The sequence below is a fragment of the Sceloporus undulatus genome, chromosome 10 (assembly GCF_019175285.1).
Source record: "Sceloporus undulatus isolate JIND9_A2432 ecotype Alabama chromosome 10, SceUnd_v1.1, whole genome shotgun sequence".
Lineage (NCBI taxonomy): Eukaryota > Metazoa > Chordata > Lepidosauria > Squamata > Phrynosomatidae > Sceloporus > Sceloporus undulatus.
The window spans coordinates 11,283,029-11,309,763 of NC_056531.1; the positions used below are offsets into that span (position 1 = coordinate 11,283,029).

At 40.2% G+C, this 26,735-nt stretch overlaps 1 protein-coding gene across 2 annotated transcripts in view; it reads left to right on the forward strand.

The window, feature by feature from the left end:
- Positions 1 to 25,187, forward strand: part of LOC121916639 (protein HIRA) — a 66,036-nt gene extending 40,849 nt beyond the window's left edge. Inside the window, exons 9-25 of one of the 2 annotated variants that reach the window (XM_042441939.1) lie at positions 382 to 495; positions 1,329 to 1,399; positions 5,551 to 5,656; positions 6,165 to 6,392; positions 7,377 to 7,462; positions 9,491 to 9,685; positions 11,243 to 11,413; positions 13,662 to 13,854; positions 16,027 to 16,128; positions 17,520 to 17,668; positions 18,906 to 19,067; positions 19,371 to 19,429; positions 20,428 to 20,533; positions 21,719 to 21,841; positions 22,597 to 22,760; positions 23,604 to 23,692; positions 24,220 to 25,187. In XM_042441939.1, coding sequence (XP_042297873.1) covers positions 382 to 495; positions 1,329 to 1,399; positions 5,551 to 5,656; positions 6,165 to 6,392; positions 7,377 to 7,462; positions 9,491 to 9,685; positions 11,243 to 11,413; positions 13,662 to 13,854; positions 16,027 to 16,128; positions 17,520 to 17,668; positions 18,906 to 19,067; positions 19,371 to 19,429; positions 20,428 to 20,533; positions 21,719 to 21,841; positions 22,597 to 22,760; positions 23,604 to 23,692; positions 24,220 to 24,336 — 2,235 coding nt within the window. In that variant the 3' untranslated portion in view covers positions 24,337 to 25,187. The remainder of the gene's footprint in view (positions 1 to 381; positions 496 to 1,328; positions 1,400 to 5,550; positions 5,657 to 6,164; positions 6,393 to 7,376; positions 7,463 to 9,490; positions 9,686 to 11,242; positions 11,414 to 13,661; positions 13,855 to 16,026; positions 16,129 to 17,519; positions 17,669 to 18,905; positions 19,068 to 19,370; positions 19,430 to 20,427; positions 20,534 to 21,718; positions 21,842 to 22,596; positions 22,761 to 23,603; positions 23,693 to 24,219) is intronic. The other variant, XM_042441940.1, reaches the window with a different exon arrangement.
- Positions 25,188 to 26,735: the final 1,548 nt, after the last annotated feature.

Below are 26,735 nucleotides of genomic sequence, written 5' to 3' on the forward strand. Positions count from 1 at the left end.
CTCTGCACAGTGATTCCAGTAGGTTCCGAGCAGCACTGCGCAGGCGCAGTGAAACCCATTTGTATGTATTCGCAGATGACCACTCGAAGAAACACCGTTACAGGTAAGCAACCTGTTCATATATATATCCACAATCTGAATACCATGCATTTAATTTTATGTTAATTTTATTCCACTTGCATTTTCTGACCTGAGTGAAACACTTTGGTACCTGAATACACAACATTCCTGAGGTTGGGGGACATTTTATATCCTGGTATATTGAAATTCTCATTGGGATGGAAAATACTTCAGAATACAAACACTGTAAAGCTTATTTTAAAAAAATCCAGTGCATTAAGGTATTCATGAGTTTTACGGGGATCTTTTTGTCATTCTTAGAAATTCAATCCAAAAATCTTCAAAAAGAAGCAAAAGAATGGAAGTTCAACAAAGCCTACCTGTCCTTATTGTTGTTGTGCAGTTGGAAGTAAAGACCGTTCTCTTTCTGTCTGGGTAAATATGTGTTCTGTTCTGACAGTGATAATAGTAATAATAATAAGAAGTAAGCAAGCAAGCAAATATTCTTGTGGGTGTAATCCAGGATTGGGTAAAGGTAGAAATATATAGTTTGCTGTAGATCCAGAGTCTCCTTTTGATGGGATCATGTTCAGTTGATTGGATATTGCGTTATGGTTTAGCAGTCTGCCTCAAGCCTTATGCTGTCTCTGTGGTTGGATGTCCTGGTTTGTTTGAGCTAACTTCAATTACAGTGAATCTAGTTTCTTGAATTTGGATGTTAATAGTAAACTGTGTGTGTATATGTGGAGAGGGGAGGTATTTCAAACCCCAAGTATGAGCCTTTGACCTCCTCCCCTTATGTGCCACAGTGTGTGTAAATGATGCAATTTGTTTTTGTAAAAGAAAAGAAAAACAATAACGTGATGGAAAACCTGTGCATTATAGTTTTTCCTTCTGCTTTACATACCTGTCTCCCAGATTTAATTTAGCCTCCAATCTGGGCAAAAGTATTGATCTGTAAGATTTATTGAAATTCAAGAGCTTTATCAACTGACTGTTCTCATTTTAAGACTGTTGGTTTGGGTGATTGGAAAGAAGTCACCGATGAAAGAGTTCTGCATTTGCCAAAAGATTACCTTGCCACTAGTGTGGCCTAGTTGCTGCAGTGCCTTAAATATACCTCCCTTTTCTAGGTTTTTTTTTACCGTTGGACATACAGCTAGCAAGCCTTAGTCATGGGCTGGTTTTCCACCTGCTGTTAAAACTTAAAAGGAGTGGGGTTTGAAGCTAACCTGTGACTGTCATCAATCTGAAACTTTTGTTTTTAGCTTACGTGTCTGAAAAGGCCTTTGGTTGTTATACATGAGCTGTTTGACAAGTCGATTATGGACATCTCATGGTAAGATGACTTTGATTTTACCCTAATATATTATTTGTGTAAAAACGTGCTTAGTAGTTGTTCACCTACTGAATGTAATTTTCCATTCACTCACCCTGTCATTTTTTATTTTATGTTGCCTTCATTGAGCGGTTTGCTTGTGGTCACTTAACAGTTTGTATGGCATTCTATAATATTTGATTTAACAGGCCGCCTACCTAGGGCTTGGGGCTTCCATAATACAGTGGTAGTACAGTCTATTAATTTGTTCTTTTTAAAATTTAACAATTAAGGGGGCCTTCATAGTTGCTGAGCCTGGCGTACGCTGTGACTTTCATGGTATAATTTAATTTCTAACTAAAAAGATTGTATGTACAGCACTGTGTAAATTTACAGCACTATATAAATAAAGCTTAATAATAAAAATAACAATGGGATTGTGCTGGTTTTGATGCTGTTGCTAGTTCTGAAAGGGGAGAGGGTGTTTTCTTTTTCTCATTCCAATGCAAGACGGGATATTTGTCACTTTCTATCCTCAAGTTAATATAAAGAATCCAGATTAATACAGAACTTGCCCAGAGGGTAAAGATAAGCATTACACATTGTGTGTGTGTGTGTGTGTTAACTGCCCTTGGGTTATCCCTGACTGGTGGCGACCCTGTGGATGAACATCTCCAAGACCCCATTTTCCTCCACTGCTCTGCTTAGGTCCTATAAATTCAGGTCCATAACCTTCCTGACTGAGTCCATCCATCTGGAGTGAGATCTTCCTCTCTTTGTCTTTGCTAATAAGTCCTGCCCTTCTCATGATGTGGCCAAAGTATGACAGCCTCAATGTCCTCATCTTAACTTCCAGGGAGAATTCAGGTTTGATCTGATCAAGGACCCATTTGTTTGTGTTTTTGGCTGTCCACAGTAGCCTCAGCACTCTTCTCCAGCGCCACATCTGAAATGAGTTCATTTTCTTTCGGTCTGCTTTCTTCAGTGTCCAGCTCTCAATAGCAGCTTCATTTATATACTGCTTCATACCGCCTAAGCAGTCCCCAAGCAGTTTACAACTGTAAGGCAATTGCCCCCAACAATGTGGGGGCTCATTTTAGCGACCTATGGAAAGATGCAAGCCTGAGTCGAACTTGAACCATTTTGCTGGTATTGAACTCGCAACCTTATGGTTTGTGAGTTAGTGGCTGCAGTACAGGCGTTATTTAAACTATTTTACTTTTTTATTTCACAAAATACAAGAAAATGCAAGTGTTTGCAATACACATGCCCTTCAAGCAGTGCTGGTTATACATACCATTTTTTCAAAGTATAAGAAAATAGGCTTTATTTCTTTACAAATTAAGGAAAACCACAAATTTGCACAATATGTATATACGTGTATGACACACACATATCCTTTTCTGCAAGGCAAATATTGTACAACTTGGAGTGCTACTGTTTTTGATGTGATTGTACCTTGTACTTTCTCTAAGGTATTGAACACAAACATAAAATTCCTGTCCATATTCATATAGCATTTAAGTTTCATAATTATTTTGATGTTATCATTATTCAAGATATCTTCATGGCATGAAAAGAACTAAAAACTTCTCAATAGACCTGATACAAATTTAGTCTCAAAGCTACCTCTTCTTTCAGCCTTTCTAAATTAAAAGCCTTCAATGGCTTTCAGTGATCCATACCAATTTCATCATACCATTCCATTTTTTAATATGTGACCATTTTAGATTTTTACAGTAATTTTCTACAAATTGCCATGTTGCTTCAATCAAAGGGATGTAAATATCTACATTTCTGCAACAAACAAGATTAAGAAATATAGTAATTCTAGGGTGGTTAAATCCTTGAAAACGGTGATCTGAGTATTTAGTGTGGCAAAGCGAACCATTTAAGTGGAAAAACACTTTAAACATTACTCTGAAAAGATAACGTTTCAGAAGATGGCAACACACTAGAAGGAATCAGGTGTAATTCGCAAAGTATATACACACAATTCTTTTAAGTATATGAAGAACGGACTCTCAATCTGTACATGGTGATGGGGGAATACACTGGCTTGGACAAAACTTTCTTTAGGGCTCAGTTGTCTGTCTTTACACTTTAGGATCTTAGCTAGTTTTTTCATGGTTGCCCTTCCCATTCCTAATCTTCATACTTCTTGACTGCAATCTCCGTTCTAGTTAATGTTTGATCCAAGGTACGGCAACTCTTTAGCATTACACATTAGTTTACAGAAATTTGCTTGCAAGACAGGCATATCCATTGTATTAGAAAGGCAGGACGGCTGTTATTACAACAGGAGATGTACGTGCCTTGCTTTGTAGACAAAAAAGTAGATGGTGAAGAGACTTCCAGCAATTGTAAAAGTCAGTTTTGAAAACCTCTGCTGTAGATGCCTACCATTGTGCAATAACACCCCCCTGCCATGCATTGGCACTGTGGTTCTTCAAGTGCAGTGGAAGGAGTGTGGCCTTGGTCCTCTTGCCAGTTACTCCCTCTGCTGGTGTGGAAGCATTACCAATAGGCCTACTGCGAAGAAGAAACTGGTGGTTGTAAACTGGTGAGCAACACATTTAAAAACAGTGCAGATTAAAAACAGTACAGAAGTGTCGATTGATGTATAAATGTAAAAGTTATTTAAAAGACAGTTAATCCATTTATGAAACTGAAGCCATGAAGATTCAACGAAAGGCTATGTGCAAAGCATAAAAACAGCACAGCACACCGTTCAAAGGCCATCCTAGTCAGTTTCTAAAAGCCTGATGGCGTAAGAATGTTTGAATGTGCGGATAGAAGCAGAGCAAAGTGGAAACCATCCTGGCTTCTCTAGGGCAGTGATGGTGAACCTTTTAGAGGCCGAGTGCCCAAACTGCAACCCAAAACCCACTTATTTATTGCAAAGTGCCATGTCCCTCTGGCTTTCTAGTAACAAAATCTGGCAAACTCTGTGCTGGGGTGATGGCACATGTGCCCACAGAGAGGGCTCTGAGTGCCACCTCTGCCACGCCTGCCATAGGTTCGCCATCACTGCCCTAGGGAGTTCAAAAGCCCTGGAGCAGCCACCAAGAAGGCCCTGTCCTTTGTTTTCACCAAATGAACCTGGGATAGAGAAAAGGGCCTCTCCAGAAGATTTTAGAGTTCTTTTTTTAAATTATTATTTCTTTTTTAAAAAAATCTTTATTAGTACGTATTATAACCTACATACAATAACATAAGAAAACCTTTACATAATATTCCACATATATATGGTATATCACATTAATTATCCGTTCTTTATTACCGTATCTAAATCTTGTTCATATTAAACCATGTTAAAATGAACTAAACCGGTAATTTTTAAAAAACACACATAAAATGATTATTAATATCTTCATTCTTCTTCTTGTCTTCTTTTCATCATATGCTGTTCATCATTCCACAAAGGTATAATACTATTAATTTATCAGTAATTAATTTTCCCCCTCCCATTCCCCAAGTGCTCCCCATCACTTGAGCCTGTTATCTTCATATTACTCTACCCTCCAAAATTGTAACTTTTCCTGTGGAGGTAAAGCATATCCCTCTTTTACTACAACCTTTTGTACAAATATTTTCTATATTGCTTCAAAATTGTTTCCCTTCATTATTCCTTTTTTTACCACAATTCCACAAGTTAACCTATCATTAATTGCTATTTGCCATATCGCTTTATACCAATCTTGTATTTGTAGATCTCCCTGATCTTTCCACTTTTTTGCTATAATTAATCTTGCTGCTGTTAACAGATTTGTAATTAACTCCTTCATAGCCTGGGTGCAGTTGATCATATCATATATAGATAATTGTATCATATATAGATAATTATGTCTTTAGACAAAATTCTAAGTCAATTTCTGTTGTTTCTTTTATCTCTTTAAATACCAAATTACCAAAATTTCTTTACAGATCTACAGCTCCACCACATATGAATATAAGTACCAATTTCTTGGCAACTTTTCCAACGTAGCCTTGAATAATTCTTATTTATATTGTTGAACCTTACTGGCGTTAGACGTTTTTGCTTCTTAATGGATCTGAAAACCTAAACAAGCTTTGGGTTGGCCAGTCTGTCAAATATTCTTCAACCTTCCAGTTGTTATTTCCATTGTATGGAATGTATTGATCAAGATCTTTGACTTCTTGTACTTCAGGACCTTGAATGGGCTTGGCATACTGGTATGCTCCATGGATGGGTCAGTGGCCTTTTTGGATTTTTCCCAGGATGAGCTTGGTGATCCACTGAGTGAGGAGGAGAAGGTACAGTGATATTTTGAACTGGCTTGTTACTTTAGAATGGCAGAATGCTTTTGGTTATTCAGGGGCTATATTGCCAGTTTGACAGTTTGAATCATGCCCAGGAACATGAGGCATGTTTCTTTATAATAGGACGCTTGTGCAGGTCCACCTCTCATTCATACCGTCACCTGCAGTTGGCTACAAAGGTCCATATCTCAGGGATGCTACACATGTTTTGCACCTTGAAGATCCCTAGTTTCTATGCATGACATCTTCATTAAAGAGGATCTTTAGAATGAGGAAGGACCTTTGTTAGAGTCCTTGGAAAGCATAACCATTGCCATTTATTAATAAATAATGATGAAAGCCAACAGGGTTGACAGAGGGAAAAAAGTCAAAGGTAACTGATGAACCAGTATGCCTTGCATTATTGGGATAATTCAGTCTGTGCCTCAGTTTACTGTCAGTTTTTATCAAGCACTGCTGTTTTAAACAGACATTTACTGTTAAAACTTTTTATACCTTTCAGAGCAACATCCATCAGTCTACCTATGGGAAAAGCTTGGCTATAATGACTGAGGCACATCTGTCTACTGCTATTATTGAGAACCCAGAGATGCTAAAGTACCAGCAAAGGCAGCAGCAAGTGGAAAAGAAGAACGAAGCAGCAAGAGAGACCACTGGTTCAGCAGCAGCAACACCGCCTCCGAAAGTGGCAAGCATGGTGAATGGAGAAAGCTTGGAGGACATTAGGAAGGTAGATATTATAAGACCCTTCATGTACAAAGCTTGTGAATGACTTAGGGCCCAAACAGACAGGCCAAAAGAAAGCTGTTTTGGGCCACTTTGGAGGTATGCTGTTTAAATGACACATGCATCTTAAGAGTCCAGAAGCTGCGCCAAAGCTGTGCTCCAGTCCTTAGGTCTGGAGCATGGCTTTGGCGCGGCTTCCAGCCTCTTAGGACGCATGCATCATTTAAACAGCATACTTCCAAAGTGACCTGAAGCAGCTTTATTTTGGCCTGTCTGTTCGGGCCCTTAGCTAAAAAGGAATCATGTACTAGTGCATATATTGTAATACAACTGAGGAAATAAGAAAAAAGCAAATAGGAGAAGAGAAAACAAATATGAATAAAACCATACTGCAAAAGAGGTAAAAACTAAATTACAGTAGAGTTACTGTCATAACTTGTCTAAGTATCTTTTCAAGAGGAGAAGTAAAGAGAACAGAGGAGGAATCCCCAGCACCCCCTTTTTTATGTAAACAATTAAGGGGTTTGGGTGTAATTTTTTTTAAATGATTTTTTGATGTGAAAGATTAAAATTGTGCCTCATTGACACTTGTCCCTTTTTACATACAAGGATGAGCTGTAGAAAATTGTATGTCTAGTTGATGAAGTTAAGATTTCAGAAAGTTCCAGGAAACTGCCTTGGCCTCCTGTTAGCAAGATCCTGCTTTGTTGCTTTCTCTTCTGTTAAGACAACATTCAGCTCAAGGACCATGGCCTGTCGTATTAGAAGCCTTTGGAAGTACAACTTTAGAAGCCCAAGTGCTTATTTTGAGGACCATTGTTATTGTTGTTCATCTTCATCAGTATTGAGTTTTGCAAGACAGTTTTACACCACAAGACAGACAAGTCATCCTTTCCAAGAAGCTAATGTATGGACTTTTGATATAGCCTGATATACCTTTATAGAATTTATAAAACAGAAGTTCCAATAACCACCTTTCCTCTGACAGAATCTTCTAAAGAAACAAGTTGAGACCCGGACAGCAGATGGTCGGAGAAGGATCACACCTCTTTGTATAGCTCAGCTGGACACTGGGTACATAACGCTGAGGTTTTGTTGTTTTTTCCACATCTATCTCATTATCTTCCCAACTCATATGCTTAAAAAATCCCTTCTTCCTACCATCCACCTTTTTTTCAAAATATTTATAACTTGTTTTGAAACCTTATTCCAAACAGATTTCTTCAGATTCTGCAGTAAAGCAATATATTATTGTATAACGCAGTGCAGGGGGTAGTGTTTGAGACTGGATATGGCAGTGAATTCTTCAGAGAAATAGAGGATGGGTTTATTTAAGTTGAAAGTAACTGGGAAGCCAGTGTGCTGTAGTAGTTGGTTAGGTTTGTAAGATCCAGGTTTTGGTTCTAACTCAGCCATGAAGCTCCCTGGGGTGACATTGAGCCAGTCACATTCTAACCTACAAACCTACCTCATAGTATTGTTGTGAGGATGAAATGAGAACATGTACATCGACTTGAACACATTGGATGAAAGACACATAACTAAATAACTCTCATTGAACATGAAACATGAACATACAGTGAAGAATTTAATGTTGTACATAGCACCTCAGCCAACTCTTAGAATCTAAAAAACATCTAGGGGTAGCCATGATGGCCATAGAGCAAATCCAATAACATCCAAACAATGATACCTTTATTGGGCCAACCCAAATGCACAATTACATGTTGCAAGCTTTTGAAGTCACACTGGCTTCTTCATCAGGCAAACAGGAGAAAGAAATTGAAAATGTTAGTCATAGGCCTGCATTTTCTGTTTCTGGTCTTAGTTCAGAAGGTAGGGAGAGCTATCTGCAGACTGCACCATACCCCTTTGACCATGTGGTCACTGGGAGATTTTCAGTGTCGAGGAAGTTTAATGTCCATTTGCAATTCAGAGAAGATGTTTCCTTGGAATCCAGCATGTCTCCTTCCTTTGGGAAGCCATAGGCTCCTATGTTTCAATAGAATATTCCAATACTCGTGGAATATTATGGAATCTGGAATCCCATTGTTTGTGAGGTGCTATAAGATTCCATTCTCTCCCTAGTGCCATATACTGATAAACTGCCGGGTAGGGTGTGAGTATGCAGATGACATACAGACTTCTCTTCTGTTTGTTCTACCGCAAGAGCTGCTCATCATCTGAATATGTTTATGGACTAAATTGATTGAACCCAGATAATGCTTGTGAGAGTCTGATCTGGAAAATGATCTGGAAGAACATTTGTGTTGGTCAGGTGAGATTACAAGTTCAGTGAAAGATCAGCTGCACAGTCTGGCAGCGCTTTCAGACCCCACTAAATGACTGACTGCATGGTAACTGTGGCCACACAAACATGTGAAAAGTTCCATCCAATGGACTGATGATACCGCTACCTGGAAACCATTTCTTAGTTAAATTTGCATTTTGCTTTTTAATCCTATCATTGTTTTATCCTCTCCATAACCCTATGAGGCAGGTGATGTGAAGAGATTGTGACTGTCCTGAGGTTACCTGGTGAGCAACATGTCGAGTAATGATTTGTTGGAGTGTTGAAAGTGCAACACCATTAGGAATTTAAGTGTTGTTGATGATGGGATGGCTGCAATTCCTTGAATATGAAGCTGCCTGGGGAACGACAAGTTACCTCTCTGAATTGGTAGCCCCTCACTCTCTTTGAAATTCATTTTACATTGAAATTGCTGCACAATGAAGATAAGAAGGACATACACTTCTCTACTTTTGTTGTTAAAAGATGCTGCAAGTCCCATGTGGGTTGGTTTGCTCATCTCTGACTGCATATACTCCTCCAAAGAGTAAATACAAGGTGCATTTCCATGGACAGCACTAGGAAGTACCTTTTAGTATGACTAAGGCTGACTTGGGAAGAGAGAATGCAGTGGAAAAATTGCTAAAGAAAATCTCATAGGGGAAGCTCTCACCTTTTCTTCTAAACCTGTAACCTTGTGTGTAAAGTCTGTGTTTTTGATCATATAAGCATGCATGTAGTCACGACATTTAAAAAAAAAATAACATTTTTCTTGACTGTTCTCTCTTTTTCCTTCCCTTCCCTTTAAATAGGGATTTTTCAACAGCTTTTTTCAATAGTATCCCAATATCTGGATCCTTAGCAGGCTCAATGATGTCAGCTTCCCAAACGAATCAGCTCATGTCTTTAGATTACAATGCAACCAATTCCCTTGGCACATCTAAGCCTGCCTTAGAACCTGTGGCAGTCAGTGTTAAACCAGCTGAAGATGCAGCCAACAAAGATGGGTCAGTATCGAGCAAGGGATTTCATGTTCTGACTTTTGGGATTTCATCCCTGTCCACCCTGTCCTGCCCAACATGTGTCAGTTAAGAACTATCATGAAAAAAGTTCATATAGTCCCACATTGCTTCAGACACACAGCTAGGGTAGGATTTTGAGGCAGAAGTCCAGAATCTATTCAGCAGACGGAGTAGGACTGGCCTACCTTATTTTGAAATAAGGGAACTAATGCGCATTAGCATCTGAAGAGGTGCCCTGTAAGATCACATACCTCTTTGCACAACACTGGAAATAATCCTTACACTTGCATAACCACAATATGATTATGGCACAATAAAATATCACTAAATAATAAAATATCACTACAATAAAACAGTCTAGTACCCATTCTTTTTCAAACTGCATATAAAAATCTAAAGATGTTCATTTCTGTAAGGCTAACAATAATCAATTCATTAAAACAGTTATATATTGATACTGTCAGTCATATACAGCCTACCAGCCGGATCCAGATAACATTAAACTTTTCGGTATACATAGGTATTAAAACAATACCTCCGGCAGTCAGTTCTGAGTGTCAAGTGGAGGAACTAGCCAGATTTTCTACCGTTGCTAATCTGAAAACAGAAAGTTTCAGAATAATCTTACGTTCAAAGGAATTATTTATTATAAGAGTCCAAGAGATTCTCAGAGTGAAACACTTGAGTAAAAGATACCCACTTTATGGTGACATCATTCTCGTTACTTACAGTAGTAAGTAAATCAAATCCCATACAGGCACTTTAAAGACAACTGATAATTTGAGTAAGATGTCTACATCATGTGACTTCAGACTATTTCTTTCTCAGTAAATTTTGAACACTAGTGTCCCATATTTAATTAGTTATGAATTCATTCTAAAGGTGTGTGTGCACATTTGTGTTTAATTTTTTTAGCTTGTCACTTTGTAAGTCCGCATTTAATTGCTCTGTGAATATATGGGTTAGCTTATATGTAATTTCACCAGCGTTTACAGCCTTTGTGACCAATAGTGGGGACATGTGTCATTGGGGGGGGGACACATAAACATATGTGTATCTCAGCACACGGAGATGGAGAGGTTTTAACCTTCTCTCCCTTTCTACTGAATTCTAAGGATCACTGAGCAGTGGGACATGAAGGCAAAGACTTCTGCCATCAATTAATGATCTTCACTTTAACAGGGATCTCACAAGTCAGGGAACAATTTTTTAAGGAGAAAGTTGGATGGGGACCATCTAGCTTCAGTTTGACAGCAAGTGGCCAAAGGGTGCCCTTGGTGTGGGAAGTGTCAATTTACACATCATATAATCACATCCCTACAAGCCATGACTGTCCAAAAAGCAGTGTCTGTATTCACAGCCAATATGCTCCTTGTTACTAGATGGTAGGTTGGGGAAGTATGGTGTGGGAAGATGGCACAAGGATTAATGTTGCAGTCTTCCACACCTTGAGAGCTTGGTTTGAAGCACTTAGTTAGCCTGTACAGCTTTCCCCATGTGTTTTTTAAAAACTCAAATTCTTCCTCCCCCATCTTTTTACAGTGTAAATGCTACCTCGGCTTCAGCTGCTCCTCCTACGTCATCGCCCTCTGTGCTGACGGCTTCTTCCAAGATAGAGCCGATGAAAGCGTTTGATTCTAGATTTACGGAGCGATCCAAAGCCACCTCAGGGACTTCTGCTATTGTACACACAAATCAGATTGCCATAGACAGGTAAGGAACAAGCGGCACAGGTGGAAGAAGGCACATGGGATTAAAAATAGCTGCAGTGGACCTAATAGCCACAAGTCAAGCAGTTAATCACAGAATGTAGAAAAACAATGTGTTTTCTATGCAGAGGTTCCAAAGTTCAGTCTTTTGCATTTCCAGCTAAAAAGATACCAGGTAGCGGTGCATGCTGCATTGTCTCCCTGCAGGACCTTAAAAGAAGGAGCACAGTTTACCAAATATTATGAGGCCAACAATTTGTTCATTGCAAACACATTCTTCAAACAACAAAAGCGACGACTGTATTCATGGATGTCTATTGGAAGCCAATAAAGAAATCAAATAGACTACATAATTGGAAGCGGAAGATGGAGAAGCTCATTCTTTCTACAAAAACAAGGCTGGAGCTGATTATAGTACAGTACAGACCACAACTGGTAGCACCAAAAATTAGATTAAAACTTAAGATGAACAATAAATCAATAATTTTGCCAAAATAAAACTTGGAAGAATGTCCCTATAGAAGTTAAAGACCAGAGGTTTAAGAGTAAGAGTAAGTGCTATAGACTGGGACCCAGAAGAACTCTGGACCAAAACCAGAGACATTGTCAGGGAAGAATGCAAAATCACATGCCCTGCAAACAGAAAGAAAAATCCAATAGGATTATAGATGAAAGTGTTCAAACAGTTACAGAAAGAGAAACAAAAGAAAAAAGTGACATGAGATATGGCCAGAATATTGATTGCCACTTTTGGGTTTTGGGGAGCTGTGTGCCAACAGGCTTTATTTTTCCAGCTCTTGAGGAAGACTAATAGATATTAATTTGTGAAATGCCAGTTTTGTCCTCTCCTCACACAGAATATCTGAAACTTCCCTCCACTCTGAAATCTAGTTTGTTGTGCTGTGAGTCGGGGGGGAATGGGTAGTGTTTGTGAAACACATATCCCATTCCACATAGGTGTGCAGTTATTTTAATCGAGGAGAATGCAGAGGAGGAGCATGCCTTGGAAATGTTGCCAATTAAAACATTTAATGTATGAATAAAAAACTTTGGAAAACAGACATAAAAACTTGAAAGAGATGGAGCCAGTCTGATTTTCCTAGGGGGAGAGTTCCACAGTCAGGAGGCTGCTACAGAGACAGCCTTGCCATGCGTACCCACCAACCCAGCCCCATAGTATGGGGAGATAGACAAAAGGATGTGCATTGATGCTTTCAAATTTGGAGCAGGTTCATATGGGGGGAGATCCATCTTTTAGATATCCTGGCCCCAAGCTGTTCTGAGCTTTGTAGGCCAAAACCAGGACCTTGAATTGAGCTTGGAAGCCGGTGCAGTTCTTGTGATGTCAGATGGTCTCTAAAATGCACAGCTGCCAAATCTGGCTGCTGGATTTTGCCCTAGTTGTAGTTTTTGAACACTTTTCCAAGGGAGTCCCATGTAGAGTGTATTACCACAGTCTATTCAGAAAGTAGTTAAGGCAAGAGTCACTGTAGCCAGATCTGCCCTCACTAGGAAGGGGTGCTGCTGGCACACCAGCAGAAACTGGGCAAAGGCTCTCCTGGCTACAGCAGCCATTTGGCCTTCCAGGGGCAACAGCAGGGCCAAGAGCACCTGAAGGTAATGTTATAGAAGCTTTTTAATAATTTTGTGCATTGTGTTTGTGTGTATTGAACTGTCAGAAAGCAAAGGTGTCACTATCTCAGCACCCATAAAAAGTTTTGGTTCTTGGAGTATTTTGGAATTCCAGATAAGGGAGGCTCAGCGTACCAGTGAGGCTATGTTAAATGTCTACTTGATAACTGTGATACAACCCACTTGTTTCACACATACCAGTGAGGCTGTGTTAAATGTTTTAATGAATTTTCCTCAGCTATGGTTCCCCCCAATTTTTCTTGCCTGAAACGATTTGGTGCCCTCCTTCCTATTCCATGCTTCCCATTGACTAGACTGGCAATTGCATGGCACACAGCTCTTTCCTTGAACAGCTTCTTGCCACATCCCTGCATCTTCTGCTTAAAGCAACCACTTCGCTCTAACTAACGGTAGGGATGGCTCTGGCCTCAGCCGTGTCTTGGGACTTCAGCCCATACAAAGTGCAGTTTCCTTCCAGCCCTACACTGTCCTAAACTGAACTATGAACATGATCTTATCTGTCTGATGCTTATCTAAAAAAATAGACAATGGGCTAATTTGGGAAGCTTCAGAAACCTGAAGCAAATTGTGCAACTAATTGTTGTTTGTTTCTCGTGCAGACTAAAGGAGCAGAACTCGATTAGGGACAATAAACCCAGGGATCTCCTAGAAAGCAGCAGCGACAGTGAGGAAAAGGTCCCAGCTAAGCCTATGTCACTATCTAAGCGTAAATTGGAACTTGAAGTAGAAAAGAAGAAAAAAGGCAGGCCTCGAAAGGATTCTAGGCTCATGCCTGTCACTCTAACCGTTCAGGTAACTAAGGTTACTTGTGATCCCTTTTGTGCTATTGTGGGTTCTTGTATAATTGCAGTGGAAATCATGCATCCTTCCAGATGTTGTTGGACCAGGTCCCAACAGTCCTAGCCACCATATGCAGTCCTAAGGAGTGTTGAGAATCCCAGTCCAACAGCATCAGGCGGGGCATGTGATTCCCACCCTTGTTTTGTAATCCAGGAGTGCCAGAATGGCGGCTTCTTGTTTGTTTCATTTGTTCCAATTGAAAATACAAAGTATGTTTTAGAGGCATATTTGGTCAACTTTTTAAGAGGCAGCTTCACCTTCAATCTCTAATTGCAACATGGCTCCCACTTCAGATTGTACTGTATATTAAGCAGATAATGGAATGCAATAAAATGTTTTTGGAGATGAGATTGAAAAAGCCACACGTATGGCTTGTTTTACAGTAGCAATGGAGAAGGTCCCAGTGTAGTGTAGTGGCTTTTGTGTTGCATTAGTACTCCAGGATATCAGAGGTCAAATCCTTCCTCAGCCATGGAAACCTACTGGGTGACCTTGGATAAGTCCCATTCTCTTGGCCTGAGAGGAAGGCAAAGGCCTTTGAGGCACCATAAGTCAGAAATGACTTGAAGGCACAAAATACAACACACAGTTGAATTTAGGAAAGAATTTTTGGGCGTGCAACTTACACTGAGTTTGATGGGGGGCACTCAATAATTTGTTTTGCACCAAGGTGTGGAAAATGTGATCTGTGGGCTGAATTGCATTTCATTTTATTTCCTTGTTCAATAAAGGCCTTTCCTGGGATTAAACCAACCCAGGGTATGTAAACATGCAGTGAAATTCCCCCCTTTAACTAGAGAATGTGTGAATTTTGAATCAATGCAGTTTTTTAATTGAAAAGGATAAAAGGGGAATGCAATGAGGGTTATGGCCCTTCAGGCCCCCAACACCTGGCAACACTCCAGTTTTATATTTAACAATATCTTGCTCTTCTTTTGCATCTGATTACTTCCTCTCCTCTTTTATTACTAACCTTGTAGTTACCTTATTTTGACATTAGAAAACAAAATAAGAAAGAGTGCCGCAAGTGCGACCATTTAAGAGTCCAGTGTACCAGAGGTACATTCTACAACTTGGTTGTGAGAGTGGGGAGGGAAATGGGAAGAGAGAGATGGAATGTGTTTGATAGATGAATACTCTGCCTTTCTAACTGGCACCCAGTTGAAAACTCAAGATGGATCAGGAGCAGATGACTGCTTCTGTCGTCTTTGCTTTCTGTGTCCCTGGATTACCGTATATACTCATGTATAAGTCGACCTCATGTATAAGTCGAGGGAAGGTTTCAAGGTCAAAATCCTGGATTTTGATATGACCCGTGGATAAGTCGAGGGTAAAATTTCTATAAAGAAGGATGGAAAGGGGGAAATACCACTTACGTCCCTCCTTCTCTGGACCTCTCCCAGTCAACTCTCAGGTACTGGAGGAGAGGTTTACTTATAACATTGGATTGAGAAAGGAAGCAACTGGATTTAAATGGAGAGGTTTTCCCTGAGGCCAGGTTTTGCAAAAGGGAACAAAAAGAGAAGCAAGTGGATTTAAATGAAGAGGTTTTTCTTTGGGAAGTCAGGTTTTGCAAAAATAAATAGAAGCAACTGGATTTAAATGGAGAGGTTTTTCCTTTGGAAGCCAAGGCTTGCAAAACGGAGCAAACTGGATTTAAATGGAAAAGTTTTTCCTTTGGAAGCCAAGGCTTGCAAAACAGAGCAAAAGAGAAGTAAGTTTTTTTAAATGGGGAGTATTTCTGCTAGAAAGCCAAGGCTAAGAAAAGGGAGCAGAGAGAGACGCGAGTGCTTTGAAATGGGGAGTTTTTGCACTAGGAAGCCAAGGCTTGGGAAACGGACTGGAGCAGGGAAGGAATTGGTCTTCAAGGGAGATTGGGGTGGCAGGCTTGCTTGCTTGGGGACCTTTCTAAGCACTGCCGATCAGTTGACCCCTCTCTAAGTCTACCCCAACATTTTAGAGGCAATTTTGGGGCATAAATTTCTCGACTTATAGTCAAGTATATACGGTACTTCTTCCAGAGCAGTTGGTGAGAAGATGCCTTTTCCATAATGCACATTGCATCTGAAATGTTGTAGGCATTTTGCATTAAGCTACATGTGTGAGTTTTTGTGTATTTTTCAGTCCCCAGCTCTATTGGCTTCAGACAAGGATGGTGCTTGCCACAGTGCACCGTTAGCACTTAAACTGCCAACCCCGGTCCCACAGAAATCATTTGCGTTGCAAGTAAGTGAATGATCAAACTAAACTTAGACAGAGTGGAGAAGAACTGTTGCACTTCAGTGCAGTTGCTTACATTTCTTCCTGGGGCTTAAGAGGTTATATACAGTCACCACCATCACCCCATTTACAGGGCTGCAAAAGTGGAAAAAATGTGAATATAAATAAAAATCTTGAATACTTCTTTTTAACCCGAGAGAACTCTTCTGTAGGCTTCTTTAGGTCCTCCAGCATGATAATACGTCAGCGTCCAGTGGAAGTTGACTACAGAATCATGCTAGAGGGCCTAGAGATTCCTAGAGAGAACATGTTAATCAAATCCGCAAATTGTCCAATCCATGAAAGGTAAACCAGTGAATGTGGCGGGCTGCCTGTAGTTGGCATGGCTTGTGTGAATGGACTGGGTGTCAAGCCAAAGCTCAAAGAGAGATTCCCAGTGTCTCTCCAAAATAAATGAAACAGATGCTGATTTGTTCAAACCCTAAGAAAATCTGAGTACACATGAAAGCTGTTATGAATCCCCATTCTGGAAAAAGGTGCGATATAAATAAAGGTGATGGTGGTGATACATGCAACTGCATTTTCTGATACAGTACTCATATTCCTAATTACTCTTTCTTCTCCCTTGTTGTTGCTTATCTTACTATGTCTGGATGGTGATCCATAATCTTTTGCTTATGTAATTACATGAAGTACCATATATGTGTGAAGACACTGTGGGTCATGAAAAGGCTTGAGTTGAGCCCTATAGGAAAAGAGCAACAACATAGGATTAGGCATTCCAAAAATCTTGCCTTCGGAGTCCTGAACGTTTTTAGTGTGATTTTACGGGTTGGCGTTCAGACATTGGCAGTATCACAGGATTCTTGGTTTGCTATGAAGAAGCAGCATACTGCAATACGTAATACGGTTTGTATTTTGTATCTCCCTGATTTCTTTTTCAAAGGTAGTTTTTGCTGACTTGTGCTCCTGGATTGTTTGGGAAGACAAACCAGAATACTGGGTTAAAAAGTCTCAGTAAAACTTCCTGATGAATGTCACTTGCTCACACAAAGGGAGAAATTAAACTGGAGTAAACAAGCTTTCTGCACCAACAAGCTGCTTGCTCACAGCAAGCTACAATAAATGTTAAGTGCAAATGTGGCTAATGTACCCATGCACTAGAAATAACAGACTTTTAGATCCCAAGCCATGTTTTGAACTTCAAATGGAAAGAAATGATGAGGAGTATCTTGGCTGGCTTTGCCGTTCATCTTCTGTACACTGAGGTTCACTTTCTTCTCCATAGCACAAAAATCTCTGAAGACACAAGCCTCCCGAACTCTATTCATATTGCAAATGTTTGCCGGTTATGATTATTGTGTTACCAGTTATGACTGACTGACTGTCTTTTTCAGGTAAGCTCAGATCCCTCCATGTATATTGAAGTGGAGAATGAAATCACTGCAGTGGGAGGTTCAAAACTTAGCAGGTTAAAGTGCAATCGAGAAGGAAAGGAATGGGAAACGGTGCTCACCAGCCGCATTCTCTCAGCAGCAGGAAGCTGGTAAGTATGTGCAGCAGTCCTCACACTTGAGCAAGGGTGCACTGGAACATAACTGCTCAGATAACTATACATAACGTTTATATCAGGAGTCTTCCCGGTGTTTCAAGTACAAACTACATAATCCTCAATTTATGGCAAAGCTCACTGGGGCATATGAGAGTTGTAGTTCAAGTCCTAAATAGCCATAGTCGTCTCAACTAAAGTAGACCCATTGAATCAGAGTGAAATTTGCATACACATTGACTCATTCACACAGTTTATTCCTAACAACCAAATACAGGTTATAGTCATAAAATTAAAAAAATAAAAATAATTAAAACCTTTTAAAACTTTTACAGTCAGTTAACTCTATAACATATAAAGCAATATGTTTACACTAGAATAACAAAAATCTTTGATACTAAAACATATCACAGGTTTCCAGAATCCGTTCAAATTAGTATAATTTATTTATTGCAGATTCCTATGCAGGCCTTTATCCTCAAAATCTAATCTACGTTTAGCTGCTTTCACAGTGCATCTGGCAGTGTTGAACATCACAGACTTAGCTGTATTAGCTAACAAGTAAATTATTTTCTGCAGGTCATTTTGGTTAGCTACAAGTTCTAAACTTATTTTCAGAAACTCTTGGGGTTTTATATATCCTACAATGTAGCATATAGTGTATGGTGTCTTCCACAAATGCAAATAACGCTGCTCCTTAGGGATCTTTTTATATCTGCCTTCAATGTAAATGGTTTTAATTGTCTGGAATCGTAGGGCTGTAAAAGCGTTCAACAATTGATTCAGTGGGTTTAGGCCCAAAGCAAAGCTGCAAGGGTGTCTTAGCCCTCATTTACACAGAGATTTAGGGTACCGTATGTGTGCCTATGAGTGTCCGCACCCTTGAGCAAAGGTGCATTGGAACATGACTGTTGAGATAATTATTTATGCTTTTTGCATAATGTTGGCTTAAGCTTCATAGAATCATAGAAATAGAAGAGACCACAAGGGCCATCTAGTCTAACCCTCTGCCATGCAGGAACATACAATCAAGGCTACCCTATTCTATATATGGAGCTATATTTGTTTTTATTTCTTGTTAATGCTAATTTTAGAGTAGTTAGGTTTTTTTCCCCTTGGGCTTTTTTTTTAAATATATATTTGTTGATTGTGTGTAGTTTGCTCTGGAGACTATTAAAGTTTAGTCTTAAATAAGCATAACCTCTGAGGCGATTTTCCTCTTGGTCTTTTCTAGCGAGGTGGTGAGTGTTGCTTGTGAGAAGAGAACCCTGTCAGTGTTTTCGGCTTGTGGGCGCCGCCTGCTTCCCCCCATTGTTCTGCATTCACCCATCTCTACTTTGCACTGCACAGGGTTCTACGTTATGGCTCTTACAACTGCAGCAACCCTCTCTGTCTGGTAAGTAGGAAGATGTGACAGTGTCACTAACATTTTGGCCCCCATAGGGAGAGTACAGTATGCTGCAGTGATGGCATTTGAGTCTGTGTGGCGCAACTGAGCCCTGGTGGCGCAGTGGTTAAATGCCTGTACTGCAGCCACTCACTCAAAACCACAAGGTTGCAAGTTCAAGACCAGCAAAAGGGCTCAAGCTCAACTCATGCTTTCATCCTTCTGAGGTCACTAAAATGAGTACCCAGATTGTTGGGGGCAAATTAGCTTACAGTTGTAAACCGCTTAGACACTGTTTCGTTTACTTTTCAGGAATGTTCAGAAACGATCGGTAGTGGTGAAAGATGAGTCACTGCAAACGATTTTAGCAGGTAATGATATAAATGCTATTGTAAATGCAATTTTTAATGCTGTTGCTGCCTAAGTGCTACATATCAAGCAGTGTCTGTGGCTGAAAGTCAAAATACAAGGGTCTGCCACTTCTCTGCTATTCTTCCCACCTGCATTTCAGTTGCACTGTTCAATCCTTCCTACTAGCTTCTCTGTTCAGCTCATTGTTTCCAAGGAGCCTTTTCTCAAGGGGCTTTTGCACACAATGCTGGTACTTTCTTCCAGGCTCCTCCAATCTTCTAACATGTTACTAGCAGAGAAAATTGGTAAGGGGGGCTAATTCTCCCTTTCCTGCAAAGACATATTGGTTGTAAAAGTCTATTATGAATAGTCAATGTGAATACTGTACTTATTTTCCTTGCCCCCCCCCCCCCCGGCATGTGATCTAGTTGCCAAAGTTTGTCATGTATGGAGTACTCTCTGTTGCAGAAGTGTGCTTCTTTGTGAGACTTTTGTTGGCCTGCCTCATTCACAGCTTTTAAGGCAGGGGGATCCAGATGATATTGTCTTATAATTTCATCCCTCCTAAATTTTCACATCACTCTTCCCACCTTTTCTTTCTTCTGAAAACTGCAGAGGAGGACAAAGAATATTTGCACCGTGTATTTTCATTGACTTTGCACCCTAACAAACATAGCACATGAAACTGCCTTATATGGCAGACGATAGCTTGGAGGTGAGCTTGGAGGTATTACTGTTTTGAACTACATCCCTGGGAAGTTTTGAGAATTGCAGTCCATAAAAGTAATGTTTCCAAGCTCAGAGTCAAAACCATTGGTCCATCTAGGTCACTACTGAAAATTCTGGTTAGCAGCAGTTCTTCCAGGCAGATGGCTTTTTGTGTCTTGGTACCTGGGTTCTTTCACCTGCAAATGCCAAGGGCCATTTGCATGCAAACCTGCCTATTACTTCTCTTCATTGACCCCACCATCTTTTTACCACAAGGAAATCTAAATATTTGGTATGATTTGATCCATAGGAAGCGAAACCACTGTGTCTCAGATCTTGTTGACACAACATGGCATCCCTATAATGAACATGTCCGATGGCAAAGCATACTGTTTTAGCCCATCTCTGTCTTCCTGGTAAGTATTGCATGGGGGAAGCTTTGATTTGTCTGTTTTGGTATAAATTATGCTAAATAGGAACAGATCTATGGCTCAGACATCAGTTGTCCAGTACCTTTTATTTGATGGCTTAATTTAAAATGATAGCCGTTATTGTGAAGCGCTTTTTCTCTGCAGCAGTCCTCATGACTTTCAGAGCTTTTATGTTGGAATGAGTGGACTGTAGAATGCAGCCTTGACTCTGAATTTGACAGATAAAGCAATTGAATTAAGTGAGTTTTGGGCTATATTCTGATCCCATGGGAATTCTGATAAATTAAGGGTTGGCGGCACTGGAGGAGTTAACTTTACACATCTTCTGTTTCTTGAACCTACTGAGAATACCAATGCCCTATGATATATTCCAAACAGAATAGGTCACCTGCCTCTTGACATTTTGGGTCCCCCTAAAATGGTACTGGACATTTTTTGTTCCAATACACATTACATTGGCTAGGACAAAAAATGTACAGTTAGCAAAAGTAATAGATTTTGTTGTTTCGATTTTTGTCTCAGCCATTTTTTGATCCGTTTAAAAAAACCTTGTATGTGGCAAGTGGCTTGAAAACATTGGCCTGTTACAGACTGCCAAAATAAATCTGCTTCAGGTCTCTTTGGAGGTATGCTGTTTAAATGATGCATGCATGCTAAGAATCCGGAAGCTGCACCAAAGCTGCACTCCAGTGCTTAGGAATGGAGTGTGGCTTTGGTGTGACCTCTGGACTCTTAGGACCCATGCATCATTTAAATAGCATACCTCCAAAGAGACCCGAAGCAGCTTTATTTTAGCAGTCTGTAACAGGCCATTGTTTTCAACTCTTACAGTGGTGATGTCACTAAATGTCTACATTGAAAGTCTAATTCTATGAGAATCCTGCAACAAAATGTGACTTGTTGAGTAAAAATGGTTCTACATGAGTTAAGGTTAACTTGCAAGCCTTTCCCTCCATTTTACTACCCTGTCGCTTGAAGCTTGTGCTTGCGTTCTTGCACCAGGAAACCTGGTACCATGGATTTCAAAAGGTCTACAAGGGTTGGGTGTTTACTAATTTTCACCAGATTGGGAAAGGAGACACTGGAACAGTCTGTCGTCCCTTTTGATTTTCAAAACACTGCATCTCATTTCCCATTTATTTAGCTCCAATATATATATTGTCTTTCCAGGAACCTTATCTCTGACAAACAGGAGACTCTAGCACAATGTGCAGACTTCAGGAACAGTTTACCATCCCAGGAGGCTATGCTGTGTTCGGGACCTTTAGCCATAATCCAAGGGAAAACAGCTAAGTAAGAACTTCAGTGTTGCATCACTTTTTAATGCTAGCCTTGCTCTCCTTTCTCATTCTTGGCCTGTAGGTCACTCTTTCGGGAGAAGACTAGGTCACTCTTGCAGGAGATTTGAACTGGTTGCTTGCAAAGGGCTTCTGAAAGTTGGATAAGGCACACAAACACATTGATAAAGGTTCCACACTCTAATCTTAAAGTCTTGCTCTAATGGGTGTGTGTAACTGAAATAATCACATATTCTTCCTTTTGTCCCATCTTCATTTCCTTCCTGTCTCTCTTTGTCTCCCTTAGTCTCCCTTAGGCCTGTTTTTATCCTGTAAACCTGTCCTCTCATTCACTGAAAAACACCACAGTACACACAGATGGTACTATATTGATAATTATGGTTCAGACGTAAAAACAAAACATGGATTGCCTTCCAAATAGGTAGAATGAACCAGAAGAAGGAAGCATGCAGCCTCTGGCTTGTACCCTTTTCTCTGCTCCTTCCTTCTTGCTTCCAGAAAGTTGATGAGAAGCTTCTGCCCTAGATTTAAGATGGTTTATTAGAAAATCATAGCAACAGACCACAGGTGGAAGCTTCTCTCATGTGGGAACAGGTGAAGAAAAGCTAAACACATGGATGCAGATGCTCACGGTTTGCCCTTCAAGTCTCGATATAGCCACAAATGTACAAGTGTATACACTGACTCTTACCTTTTAGCCACTTGCTTCCTGACTGTTGCAAGTGTTCCTATCTTTGTTCATTATTTCAGTTCTGGAAGGCAAGCAGCAAAGTTGTTCTCTATGCCTCTCTTGGTCCAGCAAGAAACTACTCTGGCGTACTTGGAGAGCCAGGTGGCAGCTGCGTTGGCTTTACAATCAAGTCATGAATACCGCCACTGGCTTCTTATCTATGCACGGTATCTAGTTAATGAAGGTGAGGTCCTTGTGTTTTTATGTTCCATGGAAGTATCCTTTTAATTTTCAGATTTCCACCCTGCCTTCTCTCATTGCACTTGGTTGGGCGTTCTCCTCTAAAGTTCTATGTTGTTTTTTGTAGTCCTCCAGTCATCAGCTATTATAGGCAACTGGTTCTTGTCCTCTTCACTTAAGAGCCCTGAGAAACTCTTGTCATCCTGTCCTGGATTCTGTTAAACTAATACATCTACACATCTTCAGCATTAATTCTGACACTGACTTATCTAGCTCAAGTCAAAAAATCTATCATGCAGTGAACAAGGCAATTAAACTCAGTTTGAAATATAAATCAAATGGAAACATAGCTGCTAAAATAGGATGGGTGAATAAAACATGAGGTACTATTTAGGCTATTTGTCCATCTAGTCTACTATTATTGTCTTGAACAACAGCAGGTCCAGGGTTTCAAGCAGAGATGTTCTTCAGCACCAGCTACCATTTAGGATGGTGGTATCATGGACTGAACATGAGACCTTCTACAAGTAAAGCATTGAGATGGTAGCGTGCCCCTCTCCAATCTGGCACCTGCTGTTTGAAAAGTTGTACTTAATGGCTGGATCAGACTCTGGGTCACTAGGCTAGCAGTGAGGAAATAACTTAGAATGGATACCTTGTTCACCTTTTCATTCCCTGGTCTCCATTTTCTTTTTGCCCTGATTCTTTACAGAGTCATTTTATAACTTACAATGTCCTCTGGCCAAGACCTTTTTCTTTCTTTTGCTACCCCCACTGAGTTCTGTTGTCTGAATTGTGCAAAGGATGTGATGATTATGAATGTGATTTCACTTTGTGTCTTCATTAGGGTTTGAATATCGATTGCGGGAATTATGCAAGGATTTATTAGGTCCAGTCCATTCCTCATCTGGAAGTCAGTGGGAATCAACTGTTGTGGTAAGTACTGTTTTTTTCCTGCAGTGGAGAAATATTCTTGGTTGAGTTGCTACTCTCATTTGCTTCAGTAGGCAGCAATATGCAAAGTAAGCCTGAAGTGCACTTCCTAGCAAAGGAGCAGTCTATTTCCAGTTTCTTGCCTAGCTCCAAGGGAGACTGTCAATGATTATTTGTTGAGCTTTTCCTTTCTCTTAGAGAGACAAAAAGCTACCTAGATTACCTTTGCTAGGTGGTGCAAAAAGTATGGGGTAGATTCAGTGGAGCCAGAGATCATGCTTGCCTTCCTTAAGGCTTTGCTGGAAAATTTCTGCATAATAATACATCAGCTTTTCTTTTGGCTTCACCAGGAGGCTGTGATGCTGTAGGGTAGCCATTCTCAAATCTGAACCCTTCTTCAGAGAGAAGGAACTTGTGAAATCACTTACAATTTCTAGTCCCCATTTAGGTCTTAAAACAGAGTCCCACGGGCTCAGACTGAGGCAGTGTATGAATGTTTAAGGAATTGTTTTCTTTTTGTTTCTATACAGGGCTTACGAAAGCGAGATCTGCTTAAGGAACTGCTTCCCGTCATTGGCCAGAACCTTCGTTTCCAGCGGCTCTTCACAGAATATCAAGAGCAACTAGACATCTTGAGAGACAAGTAGCATCTTCTCTGGCCTGTGGGGGGAAATTGCCGACAAGCATTAAGACAGAAGTGGAGGGCCATAGTCAGAGTTGGATGGGAAGGGAAAATACAAGAACCAGGCCCTGAGTTGTTCTAACAAACAAAATTCAGTTTGGTTTTGTTTCGTTTTTTAAAAAGAAGGTCACAAGAAGAATGTGTGGAATAAGGGGATGAATAGAGTTTGGAGGTTTTTTTCCAGGTGAAATTTGAGCATTACAGATGTGGCCTTTGGCAACTGTGGAAAGTTTTGGAAAATGTCCTTCAGGGATCCTTTTGATTCCAGATCTCATAGTGACAGTGATCAAAGGGACTATTTGGGAGCCACTTGGATTTTGGATATCCCACAAAAAGCACAGACGATAAACTGAACATCACATTAACCCTTGTTATAGGGTTCGTTACTAAGGATTTATTGAGGCTCTGTCATATATTTGGGTTACATAAGGAGGAGTCCCATATACTGCTTAGGGAATATGCCGCCAACAGACTTCTAACTGTGAATAACAATAAAAGAAAGCAGGCTGTTGTATCACATGGACTATTTTTGTACTAGAATTTGCTAACTTGTAATATGAAAAAAAATTATTTGGCCAATAACCAGAATTTCCCCCTTACCAAGTCACCTGGTTGTATGAAACTTAACCTGTTAATTATGACAGTTGTGTTACTGAATAATTGTACCAAAATTAATGTTATTTGGTTTTTAATTTTTAACTATTTGTACAAGGCATTTGTGGGAGGGGGATAGTTAAAAAGGGAGGGTTGGTTTTTGGGAAGTTTCTTTTTGTAAGTACAAATAATAAATGAACACTGCATTGATCTAAGAACAAACGTCGGAGTTCTTGTGCTGCTTGTAGTAGCATTAAACTGTATAGGCCACAGCCTGTTAAAACAAATCTTGAATCAGCTTTTGTTTTCAGTTGGAAGTCAATTTTATTTGTTTGTACGGTTTGTACGGTTGTTGCAAAACCGTCTTTACGAAACACACCGTAAACAGGAGGGGAAGACACAGGTTGCACCAATGAATGCATCAATATGAAATGAGATTGACAAGCTGATCACAGAGCAAGAGTTGTGTAACAGCCTCTCGTATTTTACATTGGGTTTTCTCCACTACTGGTTACTATAAAATCTGAACAAGTATACTTTTTTTTTGTTTCCGCTGCAGATTCAAAAACAGTGGACAAATGTGTCAGGCAGCCATTCCCATGGTCTTATGAGGGATTCTCCTAATGGGTCACGTTGTATGGTAGGGAATTTCATCCACCCTGCCCTCCAGACAGGACTGAAGAAGTTGTGGTTGTTGAGATTTTGTCAAGACCATAGCACCCAACAATCTTAGCCAGAATAGCCAATGATGAGGGATGCTGGGCGTTGCAGTCCAACAACATCTGGGCTCCTTTCACACTATATAGTTATAGTGCTGTGATGCCGCTTTTTAAGTGTCATGGCTGCATCCTGTGGGATCCTGGGGTTTGTAGTTTGGGGAGGCACTAGAACTATCTGGCAAAGAATTCTAAATGCCCCCCTCTACTGTGCAAATGTCAGAATCCCATAGGACATAACCCTGGCAGGTAAAGTAGAATCATAGCACAATAATTGTGTAGTGTGGAGAGGCCTCTGGAGGACCACACTTTGCCCACCCCCTTGGAAATCCAAAGACAGATCCAGTGGCAGAACAAACCAAAGGAGAAAGGGCAACTATTTAAGCTTGCAGCATCATCTGATTTTATTTCATCTGTCTAATGTTCAAGGTGGCTAACCAACACCAATAGGGCAAACCAGTTCTCTGAAGATGCCAGCCACTGACACTGGTGAAATGTCAGGAATAAACTCTTCCAGAACACAGCCACATAGCCCCAAAAACCCACAAAAAACTATGGATGCCGGCCGTGAAAGCCTTCGACTTCACGTTAATTTATGATGTTTCTCTCTTTCATATTCAGGTATTTGACAATAACTGGTAAGTAAGTATATGTGAGGCAAAACAGAAAAACCAATAAGAAAATGCTATTATTATTGCTGGCAACCATATTTCAGATTCTTTTGTGTGAACCAGAGGAGAACACGCTCCTTGGCTGTTCCAGTTTTGCAATGCAGTTTCCCAGGAGACTGAACTGTTGCATTGGGTCAATTTTTGATACTTAATATTTACTCTTGACGTTTATATATTCTTTAAGGTCCTGTGATCTTCAGTGGTTGGAGGATCTCACTGGTTTGTATATCTACGAATGTGTATTCTTCTTCGTGGTCTCTGCGAATCATACAAATGGGTTTCACTGCGCCTGCGCAGTGCTGCTCGGAACCTACTGGAATCACTGGGCAGAGTTAACTCTGCAACATATTGAAACTTTTTGGCGGTAACTCCGCCCACCCGTT